The sequence below is a fragment of the Protomyctophum bolini genome (genome assembly GCF_963924005.1).
Source record: "Protomyctophum bolini genome assembly, chromosome: 5".
Taxonomy (NCBI): domain Eukaryota; kingdom Metazoa; phylum Chordata; class Actinopteri; order Myctophiformes; family Myctophidae; genus Protomyctophum; species Protomyctophum bolini.
Window position 1 is genome coordinate 13,606,973 of NC_137866.1, and position 17,346 is coordinate 13,624,318.

Here is a 17,346-nt window from a genome sequence, read left to right on the forward strand (position 1 = left end):
TAAGTATGGTAAAAGCTTCTATAATATAAAAGAAATACAGTCCCATCGGTTTAGAAGTGTCCAGGATCCACTAGTTCCTCAAAGAAAGGATATCGGTTGAAAGAATATATATGTTATCACATATAGTATAATATTATTTATTTGAAACTTTCAATAACCTTGCTTTAATTTTACTTAATTTTGGATTATAGTGATATCAATACTAAATCATGGTCTGAGTAATAGGTGTCTCTAACTCCTTACGTCATACGCAGCTACGGCATACGCATAAAACGATCCAAGTAACCACAGTATACTACTTTCTTACAAATTACATATACACAACTTACATATACATACATGTCATGACAGTCATGTATATTATGTAATCTGAAACCAATGCCATATCAAGCACAAATTAATCATTACATGAAGATATGTACCAATGCCAGGGTATAACTGGCTCTCAATGGTGACGTAATAAAGATATGTTTCAGTGCCGGGTGGATTAAAGGAAGCAGCTGTGCAATAAAGAAATAGAAACACAGAGACTGCACAAAAAGGGGAATAAACAATAAAACAAAAGAAAATATAACACAAACTAAATCATGTAAACTACAGTGAGAAAGAAATAAGATATTTCTTTAGATGTTTCTTGAATATTGGCAAGGATAATGAGGACTTAAGTGATGCATGTAAGGGATTTCCATAAAAGAGGGCCTCTACATTTGATGAATGATTGAAAGTAGTAATTCAAAATCATCTCTTTGCCTTGTGGGGTAAGGGTGAATGTCAGAAGTAACACGGAAAAAAATATGAAAAGAGGGAATGTCTTTGTGAAGTTTCCCGAACGGCCAAGGCTCCAAGAATCGACAGTCCAAGATCGAATGTAGATATCTTTTGGTATTTCTTTACCTCAAAACACAGAGCGAACGACCCATGCTGGATTTGACTGTGCAGGAAAAAACAATACTTCCAGGATAAAGGCTTATCAACAATACACTTTCAAATAACAGAAACTTGACAACTAAACTAAGGAAAAACAACAAACCAAGAACTTAAGAAACTGAAAACAGGCTGAAAAACAGAAACTGAAAACAGCTGCTTCCATTCATTGACTGTGATAGTCAATGAATGGAAGCAGCTGTGCAGTGTGCGTTTGTAATGTTCAGTTTTACATTGTGGAGTCTTCTAGTGTCTATAGGGCACCCGTCACAGTCTTGTTTGCATTTTTTTTTATCTAAACATAAATAAACAAGTTTGAAAAACTTTGTCAATAGGTAATAGTGAATATTTAATAAAGAGTGTAGCAGATGGCTCATACCTATTTGAATGTGAAATAATTTGGTAGATGGGTAAATACAGAGCACAGGGAGGCCTACATGTTTTGCTCAGAGACATTTCGACTGAGCTGGGCAGGGGGCAAACCGGGAGGTCCGATTCCCAGACGGGCTCTCTAGCCATTCAGTTATTTCCACCCTATAAACATTTATTTTAGCAGATGATGTTTTTGACCCATCGATTTCTGGTTTATGAGCTCAGTACTCTTTCACTGCGCCAATCTGCTCGATAAATCATGTTATCGTGTTGCATAAAAACACATGGGCGGTTAACCAACAGCATAAACATACTAGCGAAATATTCTATTGGAGACTCGTGAATTCTCTTAAAGCTTGACTGCCAAACCAAAAGAGTTTTTGGCAGCTAAATGAGCTTAGGCTCCTGACACGTTTTCTCTATAATCTTTTTTACAGTTTTTAATCCAGTGTGCTACTTGATTCGTGCTACTTATGACAAGTTAAGTGGACAAGCAGCCAAACGCTGTGGATGTTTTTGTTTACTCTGTAGCCTACCTTTGCCTACTCTCTTTGCTGTGCTTGAATCAGCCTAAGCAAGTGACAAAGCTGCTTTGGATCAACAAGGCCCCAGGTGATCTCTTCAGTGTTGAAAATCCATCCATTACAACTTAAACAGCGGGAACAAACAAAATAAATCATCATATGATGAGGATTTGAGTAGTCTCTGAGTAGACCATGAATAATGGAACAGCATGTTATTCTTTTGGAAATGCTTAACAGATTAACAGACAAACTTCATGTCCTTCACCAAAATTATCCTGGAATGTACAAATTAGCCCTAAACCTGTAGTTAAAAACAGTTTATGTAAATGAGAACTTATTATATAGGAAGTTACAGAATATCTGCTGCATTACCTACAACAGGCCACGAAAGCCTCAGCAGATTGTGAAAATCATGTGTGCGTGCGCGCACGATGTGTGTGCTTGCGTGCGTGTCACTTTTCAAGCACCTGTGTGGGTTTTAGGCAATTATCCTTCACATTCATTTGCAAATTATATATTGTATATTTTATTTTATTTTAGATGCCTAAATGAAGAAAATAAATGAAATAAAAAGCTGTTGCCTGGACACAAATTGAATACATCTGCAAAAATAATTATCAGGTGAGGTGAGAGAAAAGGCTTAGAGTAGAGAAAATAAACTAATATCTCTCAAAATAAATCCTCACTACACTGCACATGTGGTGGAATTTGTAATAGCTGAACAGCAAATTGAATACCAGGAAGGCTCACAGTCTATACAGCCTTCAGAGTTCAGACTATACTGTACTGTGTCTGTGTTCAGTTGTGACGCATAATTTAATTACATAGTTTTAAACAGTGGGGTCCAGAGGTTCCGGTGAGGCACCCCAAGTCCGAAAAGGTTGAGAAATGATAAAGTTGCTGTGTTGGGGAATTAGCAGACAACACTCTCACACAAGTATAGTGGTATATTCTCCCTCCCTCCTTCCCTCCCTCTCTCCCTCCCTCTCTTTGTCTCTTGCATGCACGCACGCTCTCTCTGTTTTTAGCTCAGCAGTGCTACTTTTTCACCTGTTGGTACCCTAAACAGACAGACATACATAGGGGCGGACATATTTCATCTTTCGCGCAGACGAAATGAAAGCCTGGGTATCGAGGCTAGGGCGGACATTGCTGATCCTTGAAGTAGTTGCACCACTTAAAAAAAGCTAAACAATATAATACAATATAGTTATAGTGCTCAGTGTGAACGGCCTTTAATACGTATTAGAATATTGGACTTTGGTGCAATAATAGGAGAATGCACCCATGTATTAACTGTGTTTCACGCATCCATGGTTTCATCTGCTTGTTTGAGTAAATGGTGCGCTGTGACTGGCCAGTCGCTGTGATTGACAACGGCTAAACCTAACCCTAACCTCAGTAAAACTATACCTAAACCTAACCTCAGTAAAACTGACGCAGTGGCTGGGGGGCGTTTCCAAGAACCTGAATCCGCAGATGTAACCATGCGTGGTTATGAGAAGAAATGTATTCTTTGGCCCTGTCTTTTTGAGTGGTGCAACCACTCCTACAATCAGCAATGTCCATGTACCTACCTGTGTGTGTACCTGTGCACATGAGCCTGAGTATGTTACTGATTTATACCAGTAGGGGGCGGCAGAAACAGAGGGAGGGGTAGTGCTGTGTAATGAGAGAGAGAGAGAGAGAGAGGGGGGGGGGGGGGGGGGGGGGGGAGAGAGAGGGGGGGGGGGGGGAATTGCACCACTCAGTTCACACGTGTGTGATTTTTTAGAGGTATACCGGCTCAACAGGTGTGTGTGTGTGTGTGTGTGTGTGCACAGTGGAATGGGGTGTGGCCTAACATGTGATGTAATTTGCATCACTGTGAAATGTTGCGCAATAACATGGTTTCTCAAGCAAATGCAAACTGTACAGTAATTATGACAGTTGCATGGATGCAAAGTAGTGCGTTATGTCTGGACAGGCATGCCGGTGGTGTTGTGCATGGTGAGATGTGGGCAAACGGTGTGGTTTGGTAGGAGAAGGCGGACAAAGGCAGCCGGATAAACGGGGTGCGTGGGTTTTAATTAGGGTGGCAGGATGCAGGCCCAGGGGTCAATAGGTCCTACTCTCACAGACAGGGGTCAATGGTCCTACTCAGACACACACACACCCCACACACAAACACACACACACACACACACACACCTGTTGATTGGAGCCGGTGTGTACCGCTAAAAAAGACAGGGCCAAAGAATACATTTCTTCTCATAACCAGACAGTTGCCTTGTGGTTAGACAGAGTGTCCACCCTGAAACTAGGAGGTCGGGGTTTGATCCCCGGCCGGGTCATACCAAAGAATACCAAAGACTGTAAAAATGACATACTAACAGTCAAACAGGCACAACAAACAGTCAAGTCCGACACACTACCCAAACCCTAAACCTAACCTCACGTCACAGGAAGCCATGGGTTAGTTTTAACATGCCACAGGTTAGTTGTAACCGGCCACACATGTCGGGAGCGACGGTGTTATCGGACTAATGCATGTCGGACTATGTCTAACAAACGTATGCACCCCTCCAATGCCTCCCAGCTTGGCACTCAGCATCAGCTCAACGCTCCAAGAGATAGGTCAAATGCGGAGAGCAAATTTCACTGCGGTAACGTGTGTGACAAATAGTAGGACATTGACATTGATAAGCCCGTCCAGACTGCTGATGATGTTAATGTCCTTAGAGAGGGAAAATGAAGCCCTTTATCCAGTGGCTTTGCTTGATGATATATGGCTATGCCATAATTGCTATTTAATACAGGACATTGCCACAAAATGTTAATTTATCTCTAATTCATTTAGATTCTGATAGCATTGTAGGATATTACATCAATAATATATCAAGCTATTAATCAAACCTTGTAATCTGTTATTGCAATGTAGTAATATAAAATAACCAGTATAGACGCCCTGAGGGCGAGAAGCAACCTCGCCTTAATGGGCGAGGTCGTGTGCACGCATCCGCCTGGGTGATGGCAGACTGCTGGGCGAGCACTGGCGCTTTGGCATGGCGGTTAGATCAACATATGGAATTAATTCTGTACTGGCCATATATGGAGCGTGTCTTGAGTGTACAGGGTTTGATGAGCCGTGTTTGAGGTTTGATGAGGTCAGATCAACATATGGAATGTCAGAACGGGTCGAACCGCCAACTCACAGGTCATTGGATGACCTGCTCTACCTCCTGAGCCAAAGCTACAATGGACAGGATAGGTATCAGTCAAAAGGGAGACATCGAAGAGGAAGGACGGGTGGGGGACGGATCAACATATGGAATGTCAGAACAGGTCAGCTCCATATATGGAGATCTAAGGGTTTGAGGTGAGGTCAGATGTAGAGTTGCTGGCCGCCACCATATATGCAGATCTAGGTGATGATCCAGTCTTCTCCATGGCTATCCAGGGTTTGATGAGGTCAGTGTCTTGATCAGGCGTGATGAACTGACGGCCATATGGTGGTGTGACGTGTCATGGACTGACGGCCATATATGGTGGTGTGACCCGACTGATTGACAGATTTTGCAACTTTTCTTACGTTATACTGTGTATTATAAATCCATCTAAAAACAAAGGTACATTGATTGATTGAAGTATTTATTAATTAACAGTTTGCAGAATGGGTACATTTCACATGAAAGCAGAACTCAATACAAAGACTGCCTGTTACGGTGGACGACACACAGTAACAACAGGGTCCACTTAGAACATCCACCATGTGTGCTTCCCCCAGGCCAGGAGGTAGCCTAAATAAAAAGCTCAGCTGACACTGACTAGCCAAGTTAAACAGCAAACCTAAGATTTTGATCTATAGGTTAACTCGTGCCCGTACAAATTATTTATGTCAGTGTCTAAAATACGTCTGGGTGTTTTATTAACGGTGGGTGGCTGAGAAGGAATTATGTAAACATAATGAGTGTGGTCTGGTCAGACCATTTATTATTTTGCTTTGCACAGGAATCTGAGCTAAGTGTTATCACATCATTAAGAACCTCTCACTGTAAAGGCAGTGATAATTCCCTAATGTTTAAATGGTTTGTTGATGTATAAAGATAAGGTGGTTGGGTTATTGTGTATCTGGCATGGGCTTGAGGACCATGGTCAAGATTAACTGAACTATATAAATCAAAGAGTTACCTGTTGAGGTAAGCATTGAGGTTGTGTAGTATAGGATATCGCATATTTTTGGAAGAAAGAACAGCAGCACTGCGTTTTGGAATTACAATTAGGCAGGTGGTATCGGGTCACCCGTGACATGGAGGATCATCCAACCATGACCACATTGAAGGGCATTAGTCAGTGGGCTATAACTAAAACTTAAAAGAGTCAACGAGGTCACAGTCAGATGAAATCAAACATTATACAGTATTTTCACTCTTCAGGCCTCACAATGCTTCTCAGTGAGATGAGTTTTTGTTGCCACCAAGTGGTGATTCATTTGTATTACACTGAATGAAAACGTAAACTTATTTGTAATTAGTATCCGTATTGCCGTTATTGCAGGTAAGCTAATTTCCATTGTACATTGTAACATTGATAATGACATCCCCCGAATAAAAGTAATCTAATTAAATTGAGTTCATAGGCCTATTTTAAACTGGTTACAGGTCAGGTAACATCACGTTACATCCCAGGAACTAGGAAGGGGTTAGTTATATTGTGGTCTCTCTATAATTTTGTACAAAGTACTAAAACTGCAGTACGATAATTATTAGCCCTACAAGTCAGAACCCAATGCTACTGAAGTTTGACATTTTTGAGACCCAGATTGCATGGGGTCCGGTTCGGATTGGGCTGACCCCGGGGACAACGACGTCGAGTCTGTGGGGGCTATGGGGCTGTAGCCCCCATGAAGAATTAAATAGCCCCTTTTAGCCCCCATGAAGATTTTCGTGGACATTTTATTTTAACATTACATATTTTCTGGGAATTATTGACCCTCTGTGACTGTCGCAAAATTCCGAAAATGTGAACCTCTCCGCCGGCTGTTCAGAGGTGTTAAAAGTACTCAAATGCTAATCAGGTTTCTTTTGTTTTCACCTAGCCAGGTATTATATGCCTACAGTACAGTGCCCATAGGCGGCGGGTGTGTAAGGCTAGGGAAGGCTTAGCCTTCCCAAAAATTATGCTGGGTATTTTTTTAAATATATATAATATATGTGCGCAGCATTATATAGAAGGCTATTGTGTGTGTAGTGTGTGTGTGTGTGTGTGTGTGTGTGTTGTTGCTGCTCCCTGGGTAGGTAGGCTATACAGCAACTGGCCTAATCAGCATATGATTGGCTATATGGTATGTCTGTAAACCTCGTCCGCTTCCAGTCGCTTTGTAGCAAACGGTAGCGCGCGCTGGTTTGTTTTGGGAAACAGCAAAACGCAAAATGTATTTTCCAAGGCAAAGATAAAGTAATTCAGAAGAAGCTGTGACTCGGTTGTCAGAACTCAGCACCACCACCAGTGCCCGCACGGTTCACAGTTCACACCACTGCAGCAACACTGACACGTTCAGCGGAGTGACTGCTGTCTCTGTGCCGTCTGTGAAGAGCCATGAGCCGCGGCTCCCGGGAGGGGCAGCAACACCGCCGGGTAATCTACACAGACTATAGTGAGACTACACACTGACTCGAGAAAAGACCCATATCGTCCAAAATAGGCTAATCAGTCGTTGTCTGTGTATAGGCTAATTCATTGGTAAAAGTATGCTAAATAACTCATTTTTAGACCATTTGGGAAATAAATAAATCCGCGGCGGCGCGATCTAAGGGTAATGGACACATAACGGACACCCGGGTATAAATGCAATAATTTATTAACAAGAAAATAATGAATATTTACAGATATATGGCATCATGCATAAATTACAATCAACATGAAACATATTACTTTTATTACAATTTTTTTTGACTATGGCGTCTTCTCTCGTGTATCATTTGGGTCAAAACAAAGTATACCACATTGTGACAGCTATAGTGAGTCTACAGTCCACCTGCCTGCTGGCAATATAGCCTGGTTGTGATATGTAGATGTGATTGATACAAAGTAATTGAATTTATTTTATGTATTAATTGTATTTTATATATTACTATGTTATTACCAATTTTATGTATAACTATATTACTAATTGTATTTATTTGATGAATTACTATGTTATTACTAATTTTACTTCATGCATTACAAATTGTATTTGTTTTATGTATTACTGTTATTACTAATTTTATTTTGTATGCATTTATTTATTTTATGTATTACTGTTATTACTAATTTTATGCATTACTATATTGATAATTTAATTATTTTATGTATTATTGTCTATATTACTAATTATATTTATTTTATCCATTACTATGCTATTACTAATTTTATTTTAATTTACTTTTATTTTACTATTTTAATTTACTATTATTTTACTATAATCTATTTTTTTATCGTTCGTTTTATCCATTTATTTATATTATTATCTAGTTATTTATATTGGTTTATTATTTTATTGTTTATTATTTTCAAAGAGCCCTGATTGATCACATCTACATATCACCACTACCAGTCAGGATCTGAGTGACTCAGAACCCTGGTGACCTCCAGATGGAGCCACACAGGAGACCAGCAACGTCCTAAAGAAAAGAAAGAAATGCTCATTACTACTTTGTTCATAAAACAATATTGATTGAAATATTTATTAACAGTTTGCAGAATTACAGTACATGTCAAGCACAAACTCAATACAAAGACTGTTAACTGTAAGTGGACGACCCAATTAAGCATTACACTTGTTTACAAGAGGGTCCACCATGTTCAATTCATCAAAACATTTAGAGACGTACAAATAAGACACTTCTATATAGTCAAAGAACAGAACAGGAATTCATCATAAAGGAGGTAAAAAGGGAAAATAAACTTATACAGTGAGGGGAAAAAGGGAGTCAAGGGATTCACATGTCTTAATAACTGTTGGTAGGGCGTTCCACATTTTGGTGGCATAGGAGTGAAAATAATTTAGTCCCTTGTTTGTGCCGAATCTGGGTTGTACATGGTTCGTTGCACTCCCTCTGGTGTTGTGGGTGTGGAATTCGTTAACATAAAGGAAGTATCTGGACAGGTACATGGGTATCTTGGTGGTGTATCGAATATTGTGGACCAGACCCATTGCAAGATGCTGTACTCTGTCGTCGACCCTAAGCCATTCCAGCCTGTCAAAGTGGGCAGGGGTGAGGTAGGTTCGGGGGGTGAGGCCAAGTAGGAGCCTGACCAGTTTGTTTTGGGAGGTCTGCATGGAGCCTAGTTTTAAGGGCCTTTGAGGTGCATGCATAGTCAAAGAAACCTTGTACGAGGGCTCCTGTTAAGGTCTTCAAGGTGTTTGTTGACCAGTGAGGAGATCCTGTAAAGGAATCTTGTTCTTTGGTTGACTTTTTTTTATTACGTTGGTGGCCATTTTATCACCGGAAAGATTAGCCTCCAGGATGGAACCTAGGTAGGTAATTTCATCTTTACGTGTGATAATATTGTCACCCACTCTAAACAAGAAGCCATTTGCCTTGCTGAGATTACTATTAGATCCAAAGAGAATGGATTCAGTTTTTCCCAGGTGTAAAGATAGTTTGTTATCAGCGAGCCAGATGCAGATTCTACCGAGTTCAGAGCTGAGGGCCTTTTCAACCTGCAGTTTGTTCCTGTCCGAGACTAGCAGTGCCGAGTCATCTGCGAACAGGAACAAGTTGCAGTCACAAGCTGATGTCATGTCATGATCATAGTGTGTGTGCGTGTGTTGTATAGTATTACCTTGCTGTGATGTAACTCCAAAGGTGATCAGAAATAGTTGCTCCATCGGCTAGAAACGTAATCTTCACCGGCATGATGATCTTGTTCCTAAAAAAAGTCTATAGTCAACCCTAACTGATTACAGAACATGATATAAAAAAACACAACTAGAAGGATTTAGGCCTGTCACAATTACCTAATCGCCAAGTATTTGAGATACTTTTTTAGAGTCATAATCGTCTCCATGTTGAAAATGTTCATATATTGTCAAACATTTTAAAGAAATAATGCAAGCAACTGATCTACAAGCTCTAAATGTGTCACTTTGTAATTTACTTCTCTTTTTTTAGTGTATAAAGTTATTGAATTATACCATGTGCAGCTTTTTGTTTACAAAGCCTACAAAAGCCAAAGTTTTATTTAGAATGTTAGTATGACGCAATTAAATTGTTACTTGTAATTTATTTGAGCGACAATTAAAATCGGCCATTATAAAACCTTAAATTCTGACAGGCCTAAACAGGTTCCAGTGGCGTCTACCGAACCTTCTAGCTCCGTCCGAGCCTCCCAGCGACCCAGAAGTCCTCAGCGGAAACACCCAGGGAAAGCTTCGGATCTTGGGCATCGGCTGAGATCTCCATTCTAACAAAGAACGAAAGACACACACCCCAAATTAGCTTTGCTGTGTGCGTGCGTGTCCTGTCACAACATACACATGCACTTACAGTAACGTTTAAGAATAGGGATCGACCAATTATCGGCAACGGACGATTATTGGCTTTTTACAAAGCCTAAAAAAGCCCCAACCCTAAAGCGGTTCGTACCGTTGAGTTCCTCACTGAGAAGGCCCAGGTCCGAAGTCCTCCAGCGTCTACCCAGATCTCCATCCTCCCATCCATCCAGGCCCAGGTCCGAAGTCCTCCAGCGTCTACCCAGATCTCCGTCCTCCGTCCTCCCATCCATGGACAGACCTGCAGATCTCCATCTCTAGAGGCTCCAGCCTCCAGCTGTGTCTATGATCTCCATCCTGAGAGAAAGAAACCATTAGCTCTACAAGCTCACAACACGTTGCAGTGTGAGCTTGTAGATCTGCTATTTTTGCTGAACGGAATAGGGATGCTGGGGTTGAAGTAGTTAACAAAAGTGTCAAAGACTTTGATTAGCTTGGAAAGCTGACAGACATTCAACCAGAGTGCCACTAGGAGGCATCAACACATGTACAGTCCTCAAATCTTTTGTAATTTGTATTCAAGTTGTTACAAAGACCAAGAGGTACGCTCATGATATGAGATATTGACTCTCAAACTATTGTGCAGATTTAGATTTATCCTAAAATATGTAAAACATTTGGATTACTGTAAATGATGCCATTCTTCGTACCATAACAGTACAAAAGCAGTTATCCATCCTCAGAAACAAGCAAGAACTATTCCTACTCACAGCTCATCAGAGTCCTCTGAGGAAGCCCCCGGAGGGGGGGGGGGGCTTTGGAACGGATCTCTGTCCAGGGAACATCAGATCGTCTATCGATATCTCCATTCTAACAAAGAAAAAAAAAAAACACACCAAATTAGCCTTTCTCTGTGTGTGTGTGTGTGTGTGTGTGTGTGTGTGCACACTCCCTGTCCAGCAGCCGCGTTCCAGCGACGTCTACCGCGATCTTCATCCTAACAAAGAAAGATTGATTAGAGTGACCAAGAGCCAGATATATATTCTATCCTGTCACAACATATATAAATAAAACTTTTATTTATAGAGAACATTTAAACAGAAGCTAAACATATCACTTACAGTAATAAACGTTTCAGTTAGGGTTCTTTTTGACAGGCCTAACAGGGTCTTACTTTGAGTCGTCTTCAGAGGAATGCAGATTCCTGGAGAGACCTGCAGTACATCTGGAAGAAAGACATGGCGGTTATAGTCTATGAATGGCTTCATAGAAAAGAGCTTCGCACATCACTCCCTTGTTGTTGCCAATAGTCTGGATAGTCTATACTTCTTATTCTTGATGACAATTGTTTATGAATTTGATGCATTACTATGTGTTGTTGCTTACTGTAAGTCACTCTGGATGTGAGAACTGCCTAAATTGTTGAAATTCCTAGACGTGATCAATTAGGGTCCAGCCGGTACCGAGGCTCTGGTGTTCCCCACCGCTGAGTACTGTGCCCCAGTCTGGAGCCGTAGCCCTCATTTTGGGGCTTTTTATGCCTTTACCGATAGTGAACAGTATATAGACAGGAAAGGTGGAAGAGATGGGAGTGACGCGCGGCAAAGGCCGTCGGGAGTCGAACCCGCAGCACGCCGTCCGGCTGGCTTGGCAGCATAGGTGCCCAGACAGTTGGGCTAACCATCCGGGCCACACTTAAATATTTAATTGCAATTTATTTGAGCGACAATAATCGTCCAGTAAAAAGAAACCTCATAATCGTGAAAGGCCTAGAGCGGTTCTTACTGTGCGGTTCCTCACCGGGCAGGCCCAGGTCCGAAGTCCTCCGGCATCTACACAGATCTCCGTCCTAAGAAAGAAAGAAATAAGGACTAAATTAGCTTTTGTTTTGTTGAGCTGCATATTCAGAACCACTTAAACACTCTAAAGATTTGATAAAACAGACCTTTAAAGAGAGCATTTGGTATATGCTCCGATTTCACTCTACACAAATTGATTTGCCAAACATAGCAGATCTACAAGCTCACAACACGTTGCAATGCGGTGTGAGCTTGTAGATCTGCTAATTTGGCTGAACGCTCCCCCCAGAATAGAGATGCTGGGGTTGAAGTGGTTAAAAAAGTGTCATTAAGACTTTGATTAGCTTGGAGAGCTGACAGACATTCAACCAGTGCCACTAGGAGGAATCATACTGCCATGCTATACTTCGTACCATAACAGTACAACAGATATCCATCCCAACAAGAAATATTCCTACTCACAGCTCATCAGAAGTCCTCAGAGGAACGGATCTCTGTCCTTCCACGACGTCTACCACGACCCATCCACCCTAAGAAAGAAAGAACGAAAGATTAATTTAAGTGACCAAGAGCCAGATATACGTACATTGTGTCCTTTCACATCATACACAAAATGTATAGAGAACATTTAAAACAGAAGCCGACCATACCACTCGCAGTAATAGAAAAGTCTAAGTGGTTTCTTACTTTGAGCCGCCTTCAGAACCCCCCATGCAGATTCATCCATGGACAGCGAGAACTGCAGATGTCCACCTGTAGGGGCTCCGGTTGAGCCTCGCAGCATCTGGAATGAAGACATGGTGGTTATATTCTATGAATAGCTTTGCACATCACTCACTTGTTGCTGCCGCCAATAGGAATTTGTGATGTCTGTGTGGCGACAATTGCTGTGTGTCTGTTTTTTTTATAATACATACAATTTATATAGCACTTTTCAAGGTACCCAAAGTTGCGTCACAAAACAGTAAAAACAAATTTATTTGAAAATAAACTAGATTAAAAAGGTTCAAAACTAGAATTTTTTGGCATGTTTGTGAAGCTTTTCGGTTCCACACCAGTAACTGCTGTTCAACACTAACAGCTACATCCATGACCTCCCTGCAACAACATCAATGAAGTATGGCTATGCAGACGACCCGAGTACTGTGTCCCAGTCTGGAGCCGTAGCTCTCATGTCAAGAAGCTGGATGCTGCCCTCAACACCGGATGGGCCACCCCAAACAAACTGCCTGCCTGTTCTCGCTGGAATCACTCCAACAGAGGTCAGACGAGAAGCAGCCACGCTGGCCCTCACCGGGAAGGCACAGCTGAGTGAATCCCAGCCATCTACTCCACAAGGTCGTCAGAGACACCACAGCACACGTGCCTCAAGTCACGGTGCCCTTTGCCACAACACACACACACACACACACACACCAAGTCACGGCGACATTTGCCACAGCACACGTGCCTCAAGTCACTGTGCCCCTTTGCCACACAGGCCCAGGAACTGCTCCACACAACACCAGCTGACACCTCCAAGGCATCCTGGGTGAAGGCAAGACAGAGGGACCAGTGGAATACATCGAGGACCCCAAATATGTTCTTTGCCAGCACCTCCCCTGCAAGGAGTGGACAACCCTCAAAGCAGAAGTGGGACATCTCGGACAGTGCCCACTGTGAATGCGAGGATCCACTACAGACTGTGGAACACGTAATGACCATTTGCCCCAAATACCGGCCACCGAATGGTGATCGTGGCTTAGGTGACCTAGACAATGACACATTGTACTGGCTTGCTGCAACAGAGCTGAAGTTCTATGGACATACGGCAGAAGATGTTTAAGAAACTTATTTTTTGTAATTTCTTCATTTTTTCGGCAAACCTTTGTGGCATTTAATTTATGGAACATGTGGATGTTTCTTTATTTATTGGTGAAGTTTTAGTGCCACTTGTGGCATTCTTTGAAATGTATTGACACGTTTGATATATGTTTTTGTTAGGGATGTCCGATATTATCGGCCGATAAAGGCATTAAAAATAACCCTAACCCTTAATTTTACTTTATTTATTATTTTACATTAAAAACATCTACAAGCTCACAATACAATAAGACACATGTGAGCTTGTGAGAGATTAGATCATTTTAGATGAGACATTTTGCATAATGAGTAATTATTAATAATTACTTTTGGTATTTTAAGTACATTTTATACCAAAACCTTTGTACCTTTACTCGAGTACATGTTGAATTGTAACGGAGTATTTCTATATTGCAGTATTGCCTACTTTTATTTAAGTAAAAAGTTTGAGTTATGTTTCCACCACTGGAAAAAGCCTGCATATAATATATATATATATCGGTATCTGTTGATATCGGCAATTAGGAGTTGGACAATATCCAACACTGACTGTCGGACATCCATTGATTTGTGTGATTTTTGTGCAGCTTTAAGTGAGTTTGTGGCATTTTTTTGTTTGTTTGTTTTGTGAACGACCAAAGAGCACACCCAGTATGTATCACAAGGCTATTCCACCAGTCAGGTGTACTTATATCTACATCTCATAAGCGGCCATGAACTAAACACTACAGATATCACAATTTGACTTTGGCAGCAGCAAGAAACGACTGATATGCAAAGCTCTTCAGCCATGCTTCTCTCTATACAAACACTCATAATGTCCACATGGAAATCTTAGCAGTCAGGATGGGGTGGTTCACACAGGAGACCAGGTTCAGTGTTCTAGCAGCATCTACAGTCATCTCCATCTACATCTAGAAAGAAAGAAAGACATCAGAAGCTGACCATATCACTCACAGTAATAGAAACATTTTAAAAGGATCTCTGGCTAATAAGACAAATACTCCTTAACATTATACTTGCCATCTATAACTAAAATTGTAAAATATAAACCAGTTAAATATTTTATTTCTTTCATATAATCTTTTACTACATAGGAACGGTTCCCGTCGCAGGTATATGATGTCTGGTGTGGTCCAGTGCTATGGAATGCACTTATGCTAATAAAAAGTACTTAAAATATTGCTTTGATGCTTATATCAATTAAGCTGTTTTTGTATTAGCAAACACACGGACAGGCCTCTTTCATACTGGAGTAATTCATCCGCTTCATTTACAGACATCAGTAAAACGTGACGTCCGTATTTAGAATACAACAGCAGCGCTTATTTTCCAGATCCAAACTTAGCGTTGCACAAAGCTTGCTTAATAGCGACATCAATTCATTCCAATCCACATTAAATGTCGCGCTCTGCACGTTCATTCATCCGTATGGTATAGCTCATTTCATTAGCTTCAATAGCGTGACACATCCATTATGGTTAGATCCTTCCAATCGATCCAATTTCAATACTTGTGTCCGTATCAGAGTAAAGATTTCAACTTGAATGTAGGGCCAATATGCCTTTCTTTCTTTTATCACCAGAGATATACGGTTTAACAACGTGCTCACACTTTGGGACTTGGGCGTCTTGTTGTTTACTCACTTGTAGTTGTTTGTCGATGGTGATTGATGATGACTGCAACAGGTTGATATTATGGTAGGAGTTTGTGTTGTGTGTGTAGCGAACCAGGCTGGACAAAGAGGTTGAAGGCCGACTGATGATGTGAAGTTTCTTTAATGGATCAACGTGAAAACTAAAAACAAGACACAAACAAATCAATACAGGCAGACATATCCAATAATGTGAGGCATTCATATAAACAAATAACTTTACAAATAACCAATAAAAGTTTCATATCAAACCATAATACCATATAAACAAACCAATAAAACAAGATCTCACAACAATATGACACAAACAAATAACCATAAAAATGACATTCACCTTGTTCCCTCTCCAGCTAGGTGATAACTTGTTAACGGGTGTCCCAATACCATGATGTCACTCAACCATGTAATTCTCCAGGAAAGTCACTAAAACCAATAAATCATATAATTAAAATCCAGCAGTTCCATTTCCATTCCATTTGTTATTTTGTTGGTCTGCACTCACTTGATCTGTTTGGTGTTCCATTTCATCCTGTTGGTTTAGGCTTGGCTTTCAAAGATCATGGTGGAGCACATGAGGAACAAACATTAAACCAAAAGTTCAAACATAACTCATAAATCAAATGCTTTCAAAATAAACAAACAGTTAACCAGTTGATCCAAGTTACAGTTAATGACACCAAGCCTATATGACTCACCGAAGACGAAGAGTATTCCAAGATTGTCACAGTGAATCTGCTACTTCTGCCATGCTGCTGCCAAACAACTCGGCCATCTTGTATAGGTGGAAGTGGGAGTGGGGAGTGTAGGACCTGATGTCACTTTTATACTGCCTTGATTGACAGTTGACATGGGTTGCCATTCGTGGGTTGCCATGTTGGCTGGGTTACACCTGACTGAGGCATGCTGGGCTTTCTTTATCAGACAGTATGACTCTGGTGAGTGAGCAAGCTTCCTGTTTGCCCACATAGCCTTTCAAAATAAGAGCGGGAGGCGGGGCTGCGGGGGAGCCCCCATGAGGATCATCAGAACTCTTTGGCTCTGCCCAGGGGTAGCCCTGAAAACATGACTCTCGTATTACGAGAGTCATGCAGTAACTGCACCCTGTTTTTTGCGATCGCTACATTTACACGACATCCGTATATATATAAACATTCGGATTACAAATATAAAGTACTCACTTTTTATCCCACGGGTGTTAGTTAGTTGCTGCTCCAGCGATTAGATTTGTTGCATCCCGCGTTGTTTAATAAAAAGCATTTTTATCCGAGCTGTTATTTTGCCATTGGCTTTCAACTACGCGCCCCTATCGGTCGGGAGGAGGGTGGCACTCGGTGTGTTCGATATAGGTACGCTGACCGCCCTGCCAATACAGACTAATAGGCGAGTGCGCTCCCGGTGTGCAACTGTGTTTTTCCCAAACGAACCCCGTTTGAAAAAAGTAGCCGGGGCGCTCGGATAAAAATGCTTTTTATTAAACAACGCGGGATGCAGCAGTGCTAATTTCGGGCGCAGCAACTAACTGACACCCGTGGGATAAAAAGTGAGTACTTTATATTTGCAATCCGAATGTTTATATATACGGATTTCGTGTAAATGTAGCGATCGCAAAAAACAGGGTGCAGAATACTGCATGACTGTCATGATAATCATCATGGCAGTCATGTTTTCAGGGCTAACCCAGGGGGTTCCGAGAGGGGCTAGATAATTATTAGCCCTAGAACGGCTCTTGTTGTTTACGAAGTATAATTAAATGATCACAGGCATTCTGGTCTAGAT

General features: G+C 41.2%; 2 protein-coding genes across 3 annotated transcripts in view; both read right to left on the bottom strand.

Annotated features, from left to right (window-relative positions):
* fam217ba (family with sequence similarity 217 member Ba) overlaps positions 1 to 17,346 on the bottom strand; it is an 83,013-nt gene that overhangs the window by 55,933 nt on the left and 9,734 nt on the right. The window lies entirely within an intron of this gene.
* LOC308315872 (uncharacterized protein) lies at positions 8,294 to 16,347 on the bottom strand. 2 transcript variants are annotated; one of them, XM_080764106.1, is made up of 13 exons: positions 16,266 to 16,347; positions 16,073 to 16,117; positions 15,905 to 15,993; positions 15,563 to 15,713; positions 12,762 to 14,830; positions 12,537 to 12,604; positions 12,061 to 12,124; positions 11,450 to 11,500; positions 11,046 to 11,272; positions 10,430 to 10,632; positions 10,151 to 10,247; positions 9,627 to 9,713; positions 8,294 to 8,461 (listed from the first exon to the last, which is right to left on the bottom strand). In XM_080764106.1, exons 10-13 carry the CDS (start codon positions 10,566 to 10,568, stop codon positions 8,395 to 8,397), a joined length of 390 nt encoding a protein of 129 aa, XP_080620232.1. In that variant the 5' UTR covers positions 10,569 to 10,632; positions 11,046 to 11,272; positions 11,450 to 11,500; positions 12,061 to 12,124; positions 12,537 to 12,604; positions 12,762 to 14,830; positions 15,563 to 15,713; positions 15,905 to 15,993; positions 16,073 to 16,117; positions 16,266 to 16,347; the 3' UTR covers positions 8,294 to 8,394. The 2 variants fall into 2 exon arrangements, with proteins under 2 accessions (XP_080620232.1, XP_080620233.1); XM_080764107.1 differs by lacking the exons at positions 12,537 to 12,604; positions 12,762 to 14,830; positions 15,563 to 15,713; ... (1 more) ...; positions 16,073 to 16,117; positions 16,266 to 16,347 and having other exon boundaries at positions 12,076 to 12,114.

Coding starts and splice junctions, on each gene's coding strand:
- LOC308315872 (XM_080764106.1), bottom strand. CDS start 10,568: ATGGATGGGAGGACGGAGGACGGAGATCTGGGTAGACGCTGGAGGACT. Junction 10,248..10,429: donor TCTCAGTGAGGAACTCAACG/GTACGAACCGCT, acceptor GTTCTTTGTTAG/AATGGAGATCTCAGCCGATG. Junction 9,714..10,150: donor GGCTCGGACGGAGCTAGAAG/GTTCGGTAGACG, acceptor GACTTTTTTTAG/GAACAAGATCATCATGCCGG.